This window comes from Coturnix japonica, chromosome 3 (genome assembly GCF_001577835.2).
Source record: "Coturnix japonica isolate 7356 chromosome 3, Coturnix japonica 2.1, whole genome shotgun sequence".
NCBI classification, from domain to species: domain Eukaryota; kingdom Metazoa; phylum Chordata; class Aves; order Galliformes; family Phasianidae; genus Coturnix; species Coturnix japonica.
Genome location: NC_029518.1, coordinates 2,234,245 through 2,251,186, shown reverse-complemented (window position 1 = coordinate 2,251,186; position 16,942 = coordinate 2,234,245). Strand labels below are relative to the sequence as shown.

Genomic DNA, 16,942 nt, shown 5'->3' with positions numbered 1-16,942 from the left:
TCAGGACTTTGTAAGGACAACTTGTGCTCATGGAAATAACTTGCTCCTAGTGGTCCATGTTTCCTGACTCCTGTTATTAATGATGTCTTTTACAGAGTTGCATGGAGCCATGCGTTTCAGAAAGCAGCCTTTGGGAGTCAGCGGCTTGTTACACCTGCCTGTGCTGCTGGGCCTGCGAGAGTCAGGTCTGCACCTTTATAATGGTTTGAAGCTGACGTTTTCTTTCCTTTCTTTAGGCTCACAGCTGGCAGCCTGGAATCAAAAACCCGTACCGTGGGGTGGTGGTATGGCCTGTTCCTGAAAATGTTGAGATTACTGTGACACTTTTTAAGGTATGTGGGGCTTTTTTTAATAATCTTCCATGTTTTGTAAGCAATGTACATAAAAAAATAATAAAAAAAAAAGACATGTTTGTGGGTTTAAATCATTACCTGCACAGCCTCAGTTCCACAGGAGAGAAGGATGGTCTGTGTCCTGCCAGAGGTTGCTGTCGTAGTTATCATTGAAATATCCCATTGAGCTGATTACCGTGAGTCACTGGTGTAGAGCTGAGTACATGTGTGAGTATGCACGTAGTACATATGTGGATGCTTGGCATGGGTTTTAGTCTGGTTGGTTTTCTTTAAATGTTACAAGCCAGAAGTCATGAAAACAGCCATTTCTAGACTTCCCTGTCCAGCTGCAGCGGAGTGACTGTTTCGATCTGGATTAAGAAGGAGGATCCAGGTTCACATTTCACAACATTTAGGATGTCACATTAACAGCGCAGGACTTGCCATAGCACAATCTTAAGAGCAGATTTGGAGTATTTAATAGTACAGAGAATGTATGATTTGGCAGGATATTTTTTTCTAAGGAGCTGCATTTATTTTGTTTGACCAAAAAAAGCCTGTGTGACTTCAAGGCGAGGAGAGAAATGGATGGTTGTGCTGGATTTCCCCAGTGGTGATGGACAGAGTCCTTTCTGCTTAAAGATAAACTGCAGCTTTGGATGGTGCATCCTTATTTGTAACCATACCCTTTACAGCCTTGGGCTAAAGTTATTTCTGTGTCCTGTTTTTGGGACTTCCCTGAATAACTGGTTACAAGTTGGTCCTAGTTAGCCACTAAGCTTGCAAGTGTGAATTTATGATGTGGTTCACTGAGATTGTGAAGGGGATTTCTCTCCTGTATATTTTTGTCCTTGTATGGCCGATGAAAGGAAACTTCCTGGGTGGCTGGTGATGCTGTCATAAATTTGTCTCTTTTCATAGCAGACACGTAGGCTTCAACTGAAGTTCAGAAGTTCACTAGCAGAAATTGTTTGCCTTTGCATGCTTCAAGGGCCTCTGCTTAGATTAAGTCATTTAACGCCATTATGTGACTGTGCTGCGTATCTGTATAATCTGAATATGATTATGTAAGGCGTTAGATGTTACTTAATATTTTTAACAGTTAAAGTGAAGCAGAAATGCACATGGTTCTTCAATGTGTATGTGCTGACATGTTAGGTAAGGAGTTAGAAATGAAGTTTTGTTTGGATGCAGTGACTCTGGAATACAGGTGTCTCCCAGCCTCTCTCCTACCATCCCGCACTGCCTTGTTATTCCTATCTGCACCGCTTCAGGGCTGGCTGTGGTAATGTGAGGACTTGCACCAGGCAGTGAGAGGAGAGAAGGAGCCTGTGCTGTGCCTCTCTGCAGCCTCAGCACACCCAGCACTGTGACTGCAGGTCGATCTGTGTGCTGGGCTGCCGCCTCCCTACTCAGTCGCTCCAGAAATGAGTCTGCCTCGTTTCCTGCCCATCTCATGAGTTGGTCTGGGAGGAGAGGAGGAGTGTGAATAACCCTGGGGGGCACTGCCTTCTGGGAACCATGCACACTTATCTCTAGCAGAGCAAATACAGAGTTCTGTATTTATAGTCTCAGGCAGCTTTTATGTTAATCTGCTCAAATCCATCCTGGCTCCTCCAAACAGAGTGCTGAGAATTGACCAAGTCCACCTTTTCTTCCCTGTAAGGATCTGCATGTGTGACAAAGCAGTGCTTTTTGAGCAGTTGGGTAATGCACCAGAAGAAGCCCTATTTATTGTCTCCATGAGAACAGCCAGGATGGATGGCTGTGAGTGAAATACTGTTGCTGGCAGAGCATGGCATCAGTGCTACAAAAGCATTTAGCTGTCGTGTAGGTCTGTCCTGGCACCTGAAGAGCTGCCGTTTCCATAGCTGGTACGTTCTGGGTGAGGATGGTCAAAAGGATCTAGCTATTTTTTGCACGGTTGATGGATTGGCTGGCTGGTACTAGAGGAGTTAGAAGCATGTAATAGCAGACTGCAGTAGCCTTTTTGGGAGCTGACTTCCAAGGTAAGTATTTATATCATTTCCGCTGGAGGGAGGGAGGCTAAAACCCTTAAAGCTGTAAAGCTCGGAAAAAGAATTGCCTCCTTTTGCCATCCTTAAGTCCCTTTAGGAGCTCCTTCACTGTGAAAAGGGGTAACTGCTGAACGTTTATCACTTCACAACAAGCACAGTCAATGTGGCCTTGCTGTCTCAAGAAACAGTGGCCACACACTCCCCTGAACGCCAGAACTCGAAAGATGTCACTCTAGCCTGCAACAGAGTTAATATAGTGTCCAGTGTCCAGGTCTCATGACCCATCTCTCTGCTCATGTTGTTCTCTGGGAGATGTAGTCTTCTTCTGTAAGTTGCAGATTCAGTAAAATTATTCATGCTTTATATGATGTTATGATGTGGAATACTGATAGCAAAATTACAAAATTATTAAACCATGACACCATCCCTTTATGCTACAAGCGGAGAAGCCGAGGGAAGCTGCGTGCTCCACGGCCACGCTGGCAGAACCTACTGATGGGAGCAGGTTGCTCTGACAGAGCTTTGTAGCAGTCGTCACAGATAACAAATGAGTGCAGTGGTGCTGTTTGAAACAGAAGCACAGGGAAGGGAAGAGCAGACTCCAAAATAAACAGCTACGTGTTCTGGGAAATGATTCACACTGTAGTGGCTGTGTGTTTGTAAGTGGCTGTTGAAATGTGTTGCTGGTGGGATTAGGAGATAAGTCGAGGTTTCAAGTGCTGATGAGAATGTTAAGAATATCCTCTTCAGTAGTCACCTATGGACACTTGAGAGCTGGCTGGGGAAGTGCCTGTGATGGGTCAGCAGATGAGGTACTTTGCACTATCTGCACATCCCTATTTTGGGTGTTAGTTTGTTCCTAACAGTGTATCTGTAACTCTTAAGCAAACAGAGCAAGTACTGAAGAGGAAATAACCTTCTCTTACGAAACTTTCATTTCAAATAAGTAGAAAACTTCCTTTTAATTCTGGATTTCTAGTCAAACTTCATAATGCTCTGAAGTCATTTAGGGAGAGGCATTAAAGTGATGCACCGATCGAGCCTCCTGTACCAAACTCTACCTTTGTCCATGACATGAAAAGTTCCATCTATTCTGGGAGTCCCTTCTTTCTCAGCTGTGCTGTACGCTGGTCTTTGGTTGTGCCTTGGAATTCTCAATTAAAACTGGAAGAAGGAAGCACTGTGAAACAATAGATGTATTGTGCATTTGAAGTCTGTGGTTTGTAGTGCTTTCATAGAAAGATGCACAAATGCCAGACAAGCTGACTGAAGGCACGGTTCTCAATGTTGCCATGGTTGCACTCCAGAAGTTCATTTTCAGAGTTCCTACATCAGCAAGGTTTAGCTGTCATGTGTGAAACCCTGTATATGAGTGTTTATATGTACAGACGCCTGCTTGTATCAAGTGCGAAAGGTTATACTTGAGAAATACTTGTGTGTCAGGTAAGATTTTAGCAAAGCCAAGTGGCTGTCAATTGTACTGTGAGTATTTAAATTGCAACAACATTGTTTTCTAACCTCAAAACAAAGTGAACTTCCTGAGCAAAGATGTTTGCTCATCTGGAGTAAGCATGGACTTTGCCTCTCTTGATTACAAACAGCCCTTGTTTTGTCAGCAATACACGTGGTTTATCACACCCGTGTACTGTTGCAATGGGGAAGACTACCAGCTCCTCATTCCAAAGTCTGAGAAAAGAGCCTTCAAAAGGCATGGTCTTCTAAGGACAAAATAATCAGTTATGGGTAATGTAAGGATAAAATAGATAGAAAAGTCAACATGAGAGCTGTGCAGCATAGAACCAGGAGGAGAAAAAAGCCTTCAATAAAGTCATCTCCTGTAAGTGAAGAGCAAATCCAGTTTTGGAACATACTTGTTCAGTTTAAGAGAGACCGCTGACTCCATGGAGGTTAATCCAAAAGAATAAACCAGCCGTGTAGATATGACAGGCTGGTCTGTGCTGGATTTGAAAATGATAAGTCCAGCGAAAGGAGAGATGCAAAATTGTGTTTATAATTTAATATCTGGAGTTAATGTGGAGGCTATTTGAAACATTTTGTTTAAATAAGAAAAAAAAAAAGGTCAACCCTTGTTGTCTTGTTAGCCTGGGAGCTTTATGGGAAACTGTGAGTGCTCATTGTAGTGACATACAGGGACAGGTCTGCTCAGCACTTGCTGCCTTCTGAAAACTCAGAAGAAAACAGAGCCGTATGTCATTTTTCTATGCTAATCAGACCTATATAAACAGCATAGAAAGAGGCAGGAATTGGGTCAAATTCGGAGTTTTCTGCGGCTTCCAACAGCCAAGTACAAATACTGAGGGCAGATGTAAGACTATCCGGAGCATCTGCTGTCGGTCTCTGGCAAAGAAGGATCACAAACCCCATCATCACTTGATCTGATTCAGTATGACAGTCCTTAAGTCCTTTTCTTTCCCCAGAAGAAAGACCAAAGATTAAGGCTGGCATGAAGTGATATAATGGAAAGACAGGCTTCAAAAGCCTGGAAAGCTTAGGGAGGAGGCACCGGGAAGGAAGGAAGAATGCTGCAGATGTTAACAGCCAGGAGGTTTTTTCCCCTGTGCTCCATCTGTTGATCAGGAGGAGGAGCAGTTCTGTGTCTGTGATACCTTCTTTTTATTCTTATTACAAGAAAAGGTTCTTCACTGAGAGGGTGGTCAGGCTACACAGGGCAGCGCGATGGTCGTGGCACCAAGCTGCCAGGGTTCAAGAGGCAGCTGGATGATGCTCTCAGACACGTGTTCTGATTTTTGGGTGGTCCTCCATGCAGCCAGGAGTTGGACTTGATGGTCAGGATGGGTCCCTTCCAACTCAAGATACTCTGATTTTAAATAGAAACAACTGGACTGGGTAAACTTCTTTTAGTCTTCTGAGGTACTTTATACGCTGCAGAAAGGATTTAGTTCTTGACGGTGCCCCATGCAGAATGGCTCGATCTGATCTAATCAACAGCAGACAGAAAAATGTCTGCTGAAATCTGTGCACAGATGCCTTATTGCTCTTCTCTTGCCCTGTTCCTCTGGGAAAGTAGCTGGGAGTTACTGGGGAAGCGTGATATGCATGAGGTTTGTGCAGGGGGATGAGGCACCACACTGGCCTTGAGAAGAGAGTAGGGGATGTAATGCTCCAAGAGACTCACTGCAGAAGTGTGACGTGGTGTGTTCTCCTTTCCACAGTTCCTACTGACTTCCTACCTGAGCGATGGTTTTGAACACGAAGCCAGTCTACTTGCCAGAACATAAATAAATAAAACAGAAAGCTCCAAAACTACTTTTAAAGATTCTGCAGAGGAATATCTTACTGAGAGACGAATACACACATAAAGGAAAACAGGAATGTGGGCTGATCTCTTGATACTAAAACTGATGAATTTTTTTCGTTAATTTTAATGTAGTCAGAGGAGGAGAAATGACCAGTCTTTCCGTCCATTTACTTAATGGCAGTTTTCAATTCACAGTATAACCGCAATGAATGTTGGATGGGGGTATGGTGCATTTGCAGAGCACTGATAGAGTACTGTCAGTAACATGCTTGGCTCTGGCTGACTCGTGTTCCTTTTGTGTCAGTGGGGTTGTGATGGTACCAGACAGTTTGAGGCTCAGAAGGACATTAGCTGCTGACAGTTCCTTGGGCTTTTAAGGCAGTCTTCCTTAGTGTTTGCTTTCAGGAAGGTGCTTGAGAATGAGGAATGTTTGTAATTCTTGTCCTCGGGCATTTCTAACCGCACACCTTCAGTTGTCTGCTTGCAGGTGATGTGGGGCTTTGTGGGCCGTGTTATCCTGGAGGACTTTCATATGGCAAAAATTTCAAGGGCTGCTGTAGTTACTACTACTGGAGCTTGTCTTTGCATTGCAGCTCCATTCTTCTTGAAGAACGGTCATCCATACAGTCCTTGAATATCAGTTTGCTAAATTCATCATCTGAGTTTTATGTGACAGCTGAATGGAGAGTATGGGTTAGCCACATTGCATTTCTGTTTTTTGCTCTGTGTAAGTGATAGGAGATCTGGACTGTCAGAAGCTTTCACAACTTCCTTTCAGGTCCGTGCTAACATTAAACCTTAAGAGGCCTCTGGGATATGCTGTATTATTTTGCTCTAACCAATTATCAGCAACACGGAGGAGAACACTGGATGCTGTAAGCTTTCAGAGGTGTGAATCAGCATTATTGCCATTAGCAGAAGAAATTTGTTTATGGGTGATTGCCTCATGTGGGCAGCATCGTGGTGTTTTGTTTGCTACAGAAGATAAAATACAGGTCCCCAACTCTGTAAGGGGCTTTAGGGACACTTGTCAGTGTGCATGAAAAGTGTTTAGGGCAGCTCTGAAAGAAATCAAGCAAGAGGAATTATTGAAGAGTTTAGTCAGATATTAAGGAGTAGCATATTAAACCAAACATGATTAATGATCCTATTAAATCTCATTATGTCATTTTATGCCGTATCAGAGGAAGCAATTAAACAAAAAGTTAGCTGCCCAAGGTTAACTTATGGTAGTGATAAGTATTTAATAGCTGGATTACAGATAATGGTATCTTAAGAACTGATGCAGGGTACAGGAGGGCAGTGGGTATCGTGCACTTTGTTTACATAATGCCTGTCAGAGGCAAAGGAGTAGTTGGGGGGGTTCCTATAACTGGAAATAATAGGATAAAATTGAGGTATAGCAAAATTAGCCTTTGTGTCAGGGGAAAAGGCTTATCACTATGTTCCTTTCAAGAGAAATAGGAGGTACTTGGTTACAGTTGGCTCAGTTGGGTGATAAATTAATGGCTGAAGCCATGTATTCATTCATTCATTCATTCATTTATTTATTTATTTATTTATTTATTTATTTATTTAGTAAGGTGGGATCCCTGGTAAGGGCACAAAGGAGATATTTCCTGTTTCTACCATTATCTGAGTTTCAGACAAGCACACTGTGTAGACTACAGCACTGGATCGAAAACTCATGGCATTGGAAATGGATGCTGAATCTAGGAAACTCATTACGTCTTACTTTATGGTGAAAATAGTTCTTATTACTTGTGTTAGTGCAGTAGAACCACTGTGAAGTAAGGGCAGGTGTTTAAATAACTTGCAGTGAAATGAGATGCTCTGCTGAAGCTGTGACTTTGAGTTTCCCTCATGCTGTGGGTACAAGGAGGTTACATCCCAAGTGGGAGCAGTGGGCTTCCTTCACTGTGACCTGCAAGATATAGGTTTGTTGTATGTATTTCAAAGACATAAGGTAAGAATTAAAGTAAGAAATCCACTATTACTATTATTTACATGGGTTGAGGGGAAGTGGAATTACAGGCCTGTATCAGAATGAACCTCGTGTCTGTGTCTGTAGGAGGTGTTCTTAAATCTTTACTGGCAGGCATACACCAACTTCTTTCTCATCTCATTGACATCCACAGAAGCCTAGTCCTAGCTAAAATATTTCCCTCTATCTTCACCAGAGGGTAAAAATATTTCTATGAGTATACAAAAGTCTTGGCTGAAGTACAATTTCTTGCACCCTGGATTATTTTTAGACTTAAATTCTCTGGTTTATTTTTCTAGGATCCTCATGCTGAAGAGTTTGAAGACAAAGAATGGACGTTTGTCATAGAGAACGTAAGTCGGAATGTTATGTTTTTGTTTTTAATGTGTGTAAGACTTGATAATTAATAATGAAAGGGCGTCCAAGTGCTGGAAAAGGCTTTGAGTAAAATCTGAGCTGCTGAGACATGGTAAAACTTTGTTCTATAGTAATAAGTATATAAGTAATAACAATACCTGTTACTACATCCTGACTGAAGTACAGGAGAGAGAAGGACTATGCTACGCTACTTACATTCTTTCCCTGTAAGCATCAGTCTTCCTTGCATTACTTGGCTATGAGCAATGGAGAAAACAAGTTGGAGCTGGATTATGACTCATGGGTTTCATGGGTTATGACACATTAATTTTCTGTAAGCCAAGGAGTAAAGAAGCCAGAGCTGGGCTGTGACATCTGTGCTTGTTGAGCTGCTGCCCCCCCCCCCCCCCCTTCCCTCTGTTTTGAGTGCCACTCTTCCGCTTTCGTCATCTGTGGTTTATAGATAAGAACACTGAGGCAGGGTGGAGAGGTGGGACCATCCGCGGTCACCTAAGAAAAGAGCAGGAGAAGCACGATGTGCCTCTGCTCTCCAGGATCCCTGCCTTGTGAATTGGGCTGCCTTGTGTGCACAGTAAAACCCAGCAAGGTGTCTGCTGTGCAGCTCTGCCCAGGAGGAGCTGTGAGCTGCTGGAGCTTCCCAGAGAACTGCACTCCTCAGGGCTGTGCAAACTGCACTCTGCCAAACAGCAGGATTTGTGTTCCACTGAGCCAGCGCTTCATGAGTGGCTTTTTTCCTTTCCATCCCCTTCCTTGGCCAGCAGCTCCTACTCTGGGACTGCCCAAGGCTGCCAAGTGGGGAAGCTGCTTTACCTGGAGATTCCTTTGCAGTTGTTTGAAATGCATCTTAAAGGACGGCACTGTTAAGACGTGTTTCTCTCTCATTAATATAGTTTGCTTCTCGTCTGTTCCTCCATAACGTGATTTAATTTTTATGATTTACATAGCTTTAAAAAAAAACTACTTATCTACTGAGTTGCAGTAATGCCACTGCTGAGTATTGAGGTGTACTGAGGTATGGAAAAGCAATGACATTTGCCAGTTACTACTTTTTTTCCCCCTAAATGACAGCTGCTTTCTTTTGCTTTTAATATTAGAAGTGGTTTATGTGTCCAAAGCTGAGTTTTATTTAGTTTGCCACTGACTGAGCATTTTAAAGGGCTGAAAGCAAGGTGCAGTTCACGTTTTGTTTTTAAATGTCATGTTTCTATTTTCATTTATGGGACTTGATGAACACAAAACCCAACATAGTTACTGTTTCCTGGAGTTTCCTTTTCTATCTCACTTAGTTTATTTTAATCAGGGAAGTCTCCATCATCGATTGTCACTGGACAGGTTGCTCTGGATAAAACAATGACAGCACATTTTTCAGCCAACCCCTCTGGGTATAGTTGGGTTTCCTGTGACGCTGCAGCAGATCTCACTTTTTTTTTTCCTCCAGAAGTTCACAGAGGGCACATAGGCTTCACATTCTGCTTAGTAGCACATTGCTTTTGCACGTGTCGTTGGGTGATGTGTGGAGGTGGTGACTGGACATCTCCTGCACCCTGTGCTCCCTTGGTGCCTCAGCTCCTCTTTGAGTTGGTGACATTTGCAAGCTGGGGGGTTCTGCTTAAGTTGCTGTGCCCTGAAACACGACCTCTGCTGAAACAGACATAAGAATCTCCTGGATGTTATGGAGCCATCTGTTGTTGTATACAGACATTCTTTACAACCACAATTATGGTGTTGGTTCATCCCATGATAACTGGTAACTACCGGTACATACTTATTGTTAAATTAAAGCAATTAATCTTAGTTGCTGTCAGAAATAATTAATAGTTCTACTGCAGAAATGGGGAGCAAAAGCAACTATAAAGCTGGTTGCTTTTTTAATGTATTTGTCTTTTTTATTTTCTTTGTCACTCTGCAGAAAGCTGTAGGCACCGGCAACAAGATCTTGTCAGCAAACGCACATGGAATTGCAGAGGAAGTCTTTTCCAAGAGTAACAGCTCCACCTAGTGGTGGATGGAAAGATGTTCCTGGGTTGGAGCGAGGAACGAATGATGCAAGTGCTGGTTGACATTTTGGAGTACAAAACAGCCACTGCTCCAAAATTTGGCAGCCGGAGGGGCAGGAGATGAATCTCCCCTCTCCCTAAATTGTTGCCATTTATCGCTTTCAGAGTTAACAGATCGTTTATGTGTTTTCTGACAGTGACGGGTCACCTTCAGGAAACGCAGACATTTACAGTCCTTTGGGGCATTTCCTTTTTCTCCAGATAAGTTCTCCACCCTCAGGGCCTGCAGTTTCCCTTCCTTCTTTCTTAGCAACACTAAGAATACAAAATGCTGAGGCCTAAAAAGTTTACGGACGTTCCTTCTTTATGGAACAGCATGAACTGTAAAAGGATGTATTTTGAGCTTTTTATTATTCTCGCAAGTCAGCGTTCAAAGTGATTTTGTAACATTTCAGTACTACTCCTTTCAGCTCCTCCACCAACAGATCAGCAGCTTGAGCTGGAGGTCTGTTAGCAGACACTGCCCAATTCAGAACAAGGTGATTCTGGATGATGCTATTTCCTATTTCCAAACAGCATTGAGGTGTGGCAGTTTGTGCAAGCTGACTGTGCTGGAAAAGAAAGCGCAGGAGGGAATTTGTGTTTTCCCATTATTTTTAGTCCTGAGATATATATATCACTTGTGATCCATCGTGCTCTTTATTGTAGGGTTTTTTTAACCATGTTTTTAATGTCTTGGGCATTCTGTATGTGCATTCTACTCCATCATCTACTGTGTATCTAATCCATAAATAATTTGATCATAGCAAGGCCTCTTATTATTTAAATATCAATATCCTGCTTCTCTCAGACTCTTCCATGTCTTTCTTCCCTTCGCAGCCATGTTCTTTGTATATACACAGAGAGCTTTCCTGTCCCTAATTCCATCTTTGTTTAGCCACGCTCTCTATAGTTGGTTATTTGACTCTTCTTCGTGAGACTGTTGAGCTGTCTTGCTTTTGTTCTTCTGAATAATGATATTGGATCTTCATGTTACCTGTTGAAAGTTGGAGAATGAGAAATGCATAGCTGAGACTAACACTTCTTCATCCCCTGAAGAGATAATAGGCTTTCATACTCTTAAAGACTGGCATTAGTTTGACTATCTAGTAAGTGATTTTCCCTCTCATTACTCCCGAAGGCATTTTAGCATATGCAAAGATTTGGTCTATGAAACTTTTCTGACTTTCTGTTTAAAAGCAAACAAGCCAACAAGTTTCTGTACCTTGTCTTGCAGATGGGTGCTCTGCAGTGCCTCCAGACAGTCTGTTTCACTGCTTCCCTGCTTTCATGGCAGGGAACTGTCTTACCAAAATCTCCAGCAGTTCAGATCAGGGATGCTGTTTCTTCTTGTACCAGTTTTGCATATGGAGAACAGCTTCTGCTTTGTGTGTCTGGAGGCTCACTTCTTTCTTCTTCCACAATAGTGTGATAATTCATTTCCCTTTGTCATGTCAGCAGATCCTTAGCGTTCTCTGTTTGCATAGGTTCTGCATCCTTCCTTGCTGTCACTGCCCACTGCCATTATGGGCTGACATGTCAGCACCTTCATGGTGTTGTACTGCCTTGAATTTCCAAGCTGTTTATTATTAGTTTTATTTCATTCTGTGAGAGGCAGTCCAGCTTCTCATTATTTTGACCAATAAAGGTATTTTAAGTGGTTTACCCTTTAGTAACATGTCTAGGTAGGCTGCTGTGCTGAGGAAACCAGGGTGTAGTTTGTGCTGTCAGCCTACAGCAAACAGCTACAGAACGCTAAGTTAAGCTGAAAGATGAGGTCTCTCCCTTTGCTGCTCTTCAGTAGCTTTAGGAGCCCCAACCCACCAACTCACCAAGATTCCTGAACCATCCCCACATGTGAGCAAAACCTTGAAATGAAAGAAGCACTAAGAAGAGCTGAGGAGAACTTGACCTAAACTAGTTTCACTTGATTAGAACAACCGCACTGTTACGGATTGTTTCTCCAGAAATTCTGTGCTGTGATTGCTTATGATTATTTTTCACGTTGAGGGCTCTAAAGCATGTTACGTCATTCAGAGCTTTGGAGATATTACTTCCTCTACTAAAATGCCCGTCCATTATCTTTAGAAACAAATACATGAAGATGATAAGTAATGGGAGAGTAATAGGAAAGAGAGTGCCGGCAGATGGATTATAGAAGTGAATCTTTTCTTAGACTTAAATGTGATTGAGATGCAATGCAATAATGTGAGGTGTTAGCAAGTGTCTCATTTTTTCCTGAGGGAAAAAAAAGACTGGCATGTGGAATAAGATGATTCTGTGCTTGGCTATCTCTTCTAGCGCATCTCTGTAGCATGTGGGAGTTTAAATCTAAATTGGCTATTTCGTGTATTTATTTTTCAAGTGATCAAAAAAATGTATAACATTTTGTTCAGTACTTTCTGCTTGAAATAAATTTTTGGCTTAAAATAAGAAAGAACTAGGTTAGGCTTTAGAATGAAATGCATGCATTTAATACATTTAGAGTAGGAAGCTTGTGGTTCAGACATGCTTTTCTGGTCCTTTAATTCCCCTGTCATATTCTGCTCTATGTGATTACTTAAACTGTGACTGTCTTGTCTGTGTAAATTAGGCTGGATATTCCGGTCTAGATGTAGCTATGAATTAAATGCTGCTTTGTCAGCCATCACACACTTACTGTGCTTTAAATTTGATAGGTAATCAGAAAGATAGTAATAGGGAAAGATAGGGAATCATGTTAGAGTTTGGGCTTATGTTAAATATTTAGCATGTAGTTCAGAAATCTACAAGATAAGGCTTTTGGAGCAAAATTTGTTGCAGCTTTTGTCTTGATTGACCAGTGGACCTTCCATGGAGGAAACAGGGCAGGAGGTATCTTATGTGTTTCATAGTTTGGAGACCTGATCTTACTTCTGTCAGTAAAAATTGCACATCTCTTGTGCAGAGCAGGGAGCAGCATTTATGTGCAATTGTGGCTGACCTCAGGGAGCTGCAGGGAGCGGAACATGAGCCACCTTCTGCAGAGGGATGGCCTGGTGATGGATGACCTGCAGCTGATGAGCCTCCTGCCCATCTGCACCGACCCTACTGGGCACTATTTTAGGCCGGGCACCTCCCTGGGAAATTATGGAAGATAAAGGATGACGATTCCACTCTTCATGAATAGCAGTTCTGTTGGAGATGCGTTGTACCGAATACTGTAGAACACTTGTATTTAGTGCAAGTGTTAAGTGAGCAAAGTGTGAGGACAGGTTTAGGGATGTGTTCCCCACTGAAAAGACAGTGTGTGCAGAGAGGAGACGCCGATGTTGTTGCTTTGACTCAGGCACTGCTGTGGCAGCGCTGTGTGAGCTCCTTGGTTCCTGATCTGCTGCAGCCCCTGAGTTCCGCCCCGTGGAGCCTGCTGGGTGTGACTGTGTCAATGAGGCCGTGCTGATGTTAGGTCTGTCAAAACTAAAACAGGTCTGGATTGCCTGAAATTAGGAGAACCACTAATCCTTTTTATCATTAGTACACACTAATCTATTAAACCAGAGCTGCGGGATGACAAAAATTTTATCTAAATGAGAATTCTAGATGATTTGTTGAAAGAACTTTTAACTTTTTAATTCACTTTTTACATTCTTAGTATCTGATTTATCTCGAGTCATTAAAATAGAGTATAGAATGCGGGTGTGTATTAAGTCCTACACCTTTATATGGCATTTTTTCAAAAATAGTCAGGAAAATTTCCTTTTTATTACTTGATCCATATTGCCCAAGTGAAATGTGTTGCCACACCTGTCCTTTAAATAATATTTCTGTTGCAGTCTTGGAATTCTACACTGGTTTAGGGACCTTAAGGACTGGAAGGGACCTTAAAGACCATCAAGTTCAAAGCCTGTGTTGTGGGCAGGGCTGCCCCCCTGCAGCTCAGGCTGCCCAGGGTCCATCCATCCAACCTGGCTGTGGACTCCTCCAGGGATGGGGCACCCACAGCTCTGGGCAGCAGTGCCAGGGCCTCACCAACCTCTGAGTGAAGAGCCTTTTCCATGGTTGTCCAACTTTTTGGCTTGCCTGGGCCACACTGAGTAAAGAGGAATTGTCTTGGACCTCATTTAAGTAGGTTGCACTGAAAGTGCAAATAATTTGGAGTGAAGTACAAAGAGTACAATGACACTATTTAATAGAGCAAATTCTTGGTTACGAAACACTGTTTTTCAGCATAGTCACCACCATCAGCTATGCATTTTCACTAGTGAGGAACAAGAGCCTGCTTGCTGTACTTAGAAATCCTATACCCACAGAGATGAGCCACTGTTGTCACTGCTGACACACATCATGCAGCAATGAATGGCAGTGGGGAACATTATTTCTGTGTGGAGGAATTCTGTTCCACTGTTTGCTCCATCTGCACTTCTGTGTCAAACACTATTTTGTCAGTCTGCCCCTCTGCTGCCGTCTGCTGCATGTCAACAAAATGCAATGGAGCTGTAGTGGGGAAAGTTCAGCCTCTGGTGCCATACCGCCACCATCTGCCTCTGATGTTGTTTGAGCCAATGTAATCATATAAAATAATGAGCAGGCTTCATCGTTTAAAAACAACAGTTGTCATCAGCAAACTAGCTGAGGGTGCACTTGATGCCACCATGTCATTGATAAAGATGATGAAGAGCACAGTGTTACTAATTGCGCTGAATTGAACTGTATTAGATATATTTGCCTACAGATTAAGTAGCAGTTTTTAAAACCATAGTACAGCCTTTCACTTGAAAATTTTCTAGTAAATGAGAAGCAATTTTATCTTCCAGTGTTTACGCTATGTTTGCACTATAGGGTCTCACAAATGGGAGATACAAACAGGAGGATGTTGGAAGCTGCACAGGGAGCAGCCCAAGCATTACAGTGGTTTTATAAGCTCAGTAAGTGTTGTACACCATAATATTTACAATGGAATGAGTTTGATGATATATAATTTATGTGGTTATTATTGATTCACAGTAGTAAAGTGCAACTGTTTTCTAAATTGCTGGAACCATTTTGTTTAAATTCTTTCCTTCTTTCTTTCTTTGCTAGTAGTACACATCTCCTGTAGCTGACGGTACTGCGCCAGGCAGCTGATCGGAGTTGCTATCAGTGGTATTCTTTGCCAGCTGGAGGGAGGGAGCTGATAAACAAGGCAGACAGCTTTGGAAACGAACCCCTAATACTACATTAAGTGTGTTTAAAACCAGCAGTGTGTTTCAGCCACTCTTAGCATATGTTTATTCATAGAAAATCAGCAGTAAAATACACTTGCTGGTGCACACGGAGTCTGCATGAGGTCTTTTCTCTTTCAGACATCAAATACAGAATAGTTCTTGGTAATTGTTTTACAGTGGGGTTCTAATCATACTCTAGACATAAGCTGAACTGGCCAACTTGCCTTTTAATAGAAAAGTATTTGCTTTTAAGCTTGTTCAGCTTGCCACTTCTTTCTGTTTTTATGCATTTGAGTGTGTTTTCACATTTACATACAGTCATGGGTGTGTGTTTGCTCTTGATGCAGTTCAGAATATCATTATTCAAAATATCGCTGTCTGGGGCAACATTACGATGGGTAAATCTCATTTTTGACCCAGGAGCTGTACCGTGTTGGAACAGTGTATGTTGCAGCCATGTAATACGGAATATTCAGTGTGGAAAATGGGAAGGGTGGCAATGCATTTAATGTAAAATGTTTTTGACGTAAGTCACCTTCAAAGGCAAGATAACTGGGAGTCCTACTGAATGTGTTGGTTGATTTGAGATAATACTTAGCAATTGCATGTGCTCAAAGTACAGAAATAAGTGTCAAAAAATAATTTAAATACCCATGATTGTGTAAAATGTAGCTCTGTGTTAAGTGATGGATGGGGTGTAATGCATAGGAGTGTAATTTAACCCAGGCCATGTTAGTTGAAAATCCACTGTCTCCACTGGCAGAACAGAAGCTTGCAGACAGAAAAATAAGAGTTGTAGGTTACTGGAAGCCTTTGTTATTAGGAAAACTAACAGCAGTTTAATAGCACTTGGTGCTGCCTTCAGCTTCTTATCTTTGGTTGTTAGCTGTCTTAATAGAGTTCAATATAAAGGAGATTAATTGATCTCCATAGCTAAATTGATGCCATTCCATGCAGGTGTTTTTTTTTCCTCCCTCTCAACATATCCCTAAATGTAAGTTGACTTTGCACCATCACATTGCCTTTTCATGGGCAGGTCTCCTTCCTCACTGTTCTGAGTTATCGATACTTGGTTATGTGGCTTCTTGAAGTTCAACTGGCAGCATAAATGAAGTTCTGATTTAGTTTGGATCTGGTGGCAACTGGACGTCTAGTCTGGAAAAAGGTGTGAATGAAATGGCATTGAATAGCTTGCTGTTGTTCTGTGATTCCAGAATCATTCTGTGAAAAGAACTTAAATGTAAGGTGGAACTGAAGTTCTGGAGAATATGTGGCTTGTTATGCTGCAACCCTGAGCTCAACACTTGCTATTCTGAGCACAGTGGTTTATACTTGAGTCATGTTTCTTACATTTTCCAGTGGCTTGAAAAATAATATCAAATAATGTACCAAATATGCTTAATTTAAAGCCTGAAGGTGGTGATACAATTGGATGTTCCTTTGTGCTTTTAAATTGCAGCAGCTCTGCTTCTGGTATGTTTCCTGTAGACCAGAACTGAAAACAAAGAGGAGGTTGCGAGGCTCTAAGTTTGTGCTAATACCCAGTGGTGCGGTCTGAAATAGGAAGCTGTCAGGTCTGACTTTGAGAGCTTTGCCTCCTATAAATAAATACACTTTTTAGTTTTCAGAAGCGATGTTGAAAATTTTGTGAAGAGTTATTGACATGACTAGCATTGGCGCATAAAGAGCTATTGTTTGCAATTGAAAGGTAAGTCTGTGGGAGAATGTATGGTCAGGTAACGTGGGCAGCGG

The 16,942-nt window shown here is 42.1% G+C and overlaps 1 protein-coding gene across 16 annotated transcripts in view; it reads left to right on the top strand.

Annotated features, from left to right (window-relative positions):
* EHBP1 (EH domain binding protein 1) overlaps nt 1–16,942 on the top strand; it is a 185,121-nt gene that overhangs the window by 33,383 nt on the left and 134,796 nt on the right. For all 16 annotated transcript variants that reach the window (XM_015856563.2, XM_032443929.1, XM_015856565.2 and 13 more), the window contains 2 exons: nt 237–332; nt 7,914–7,967. In XM_015856563.2, the coding sequence (XP_015712049.1) occupies nt 237–332; nt 7,914–7,967 (150 nt within the window). The remainder of the gene's footprint in view (nt 1–236; nt 333–7,913; nt 7,968–16,942) is intronic.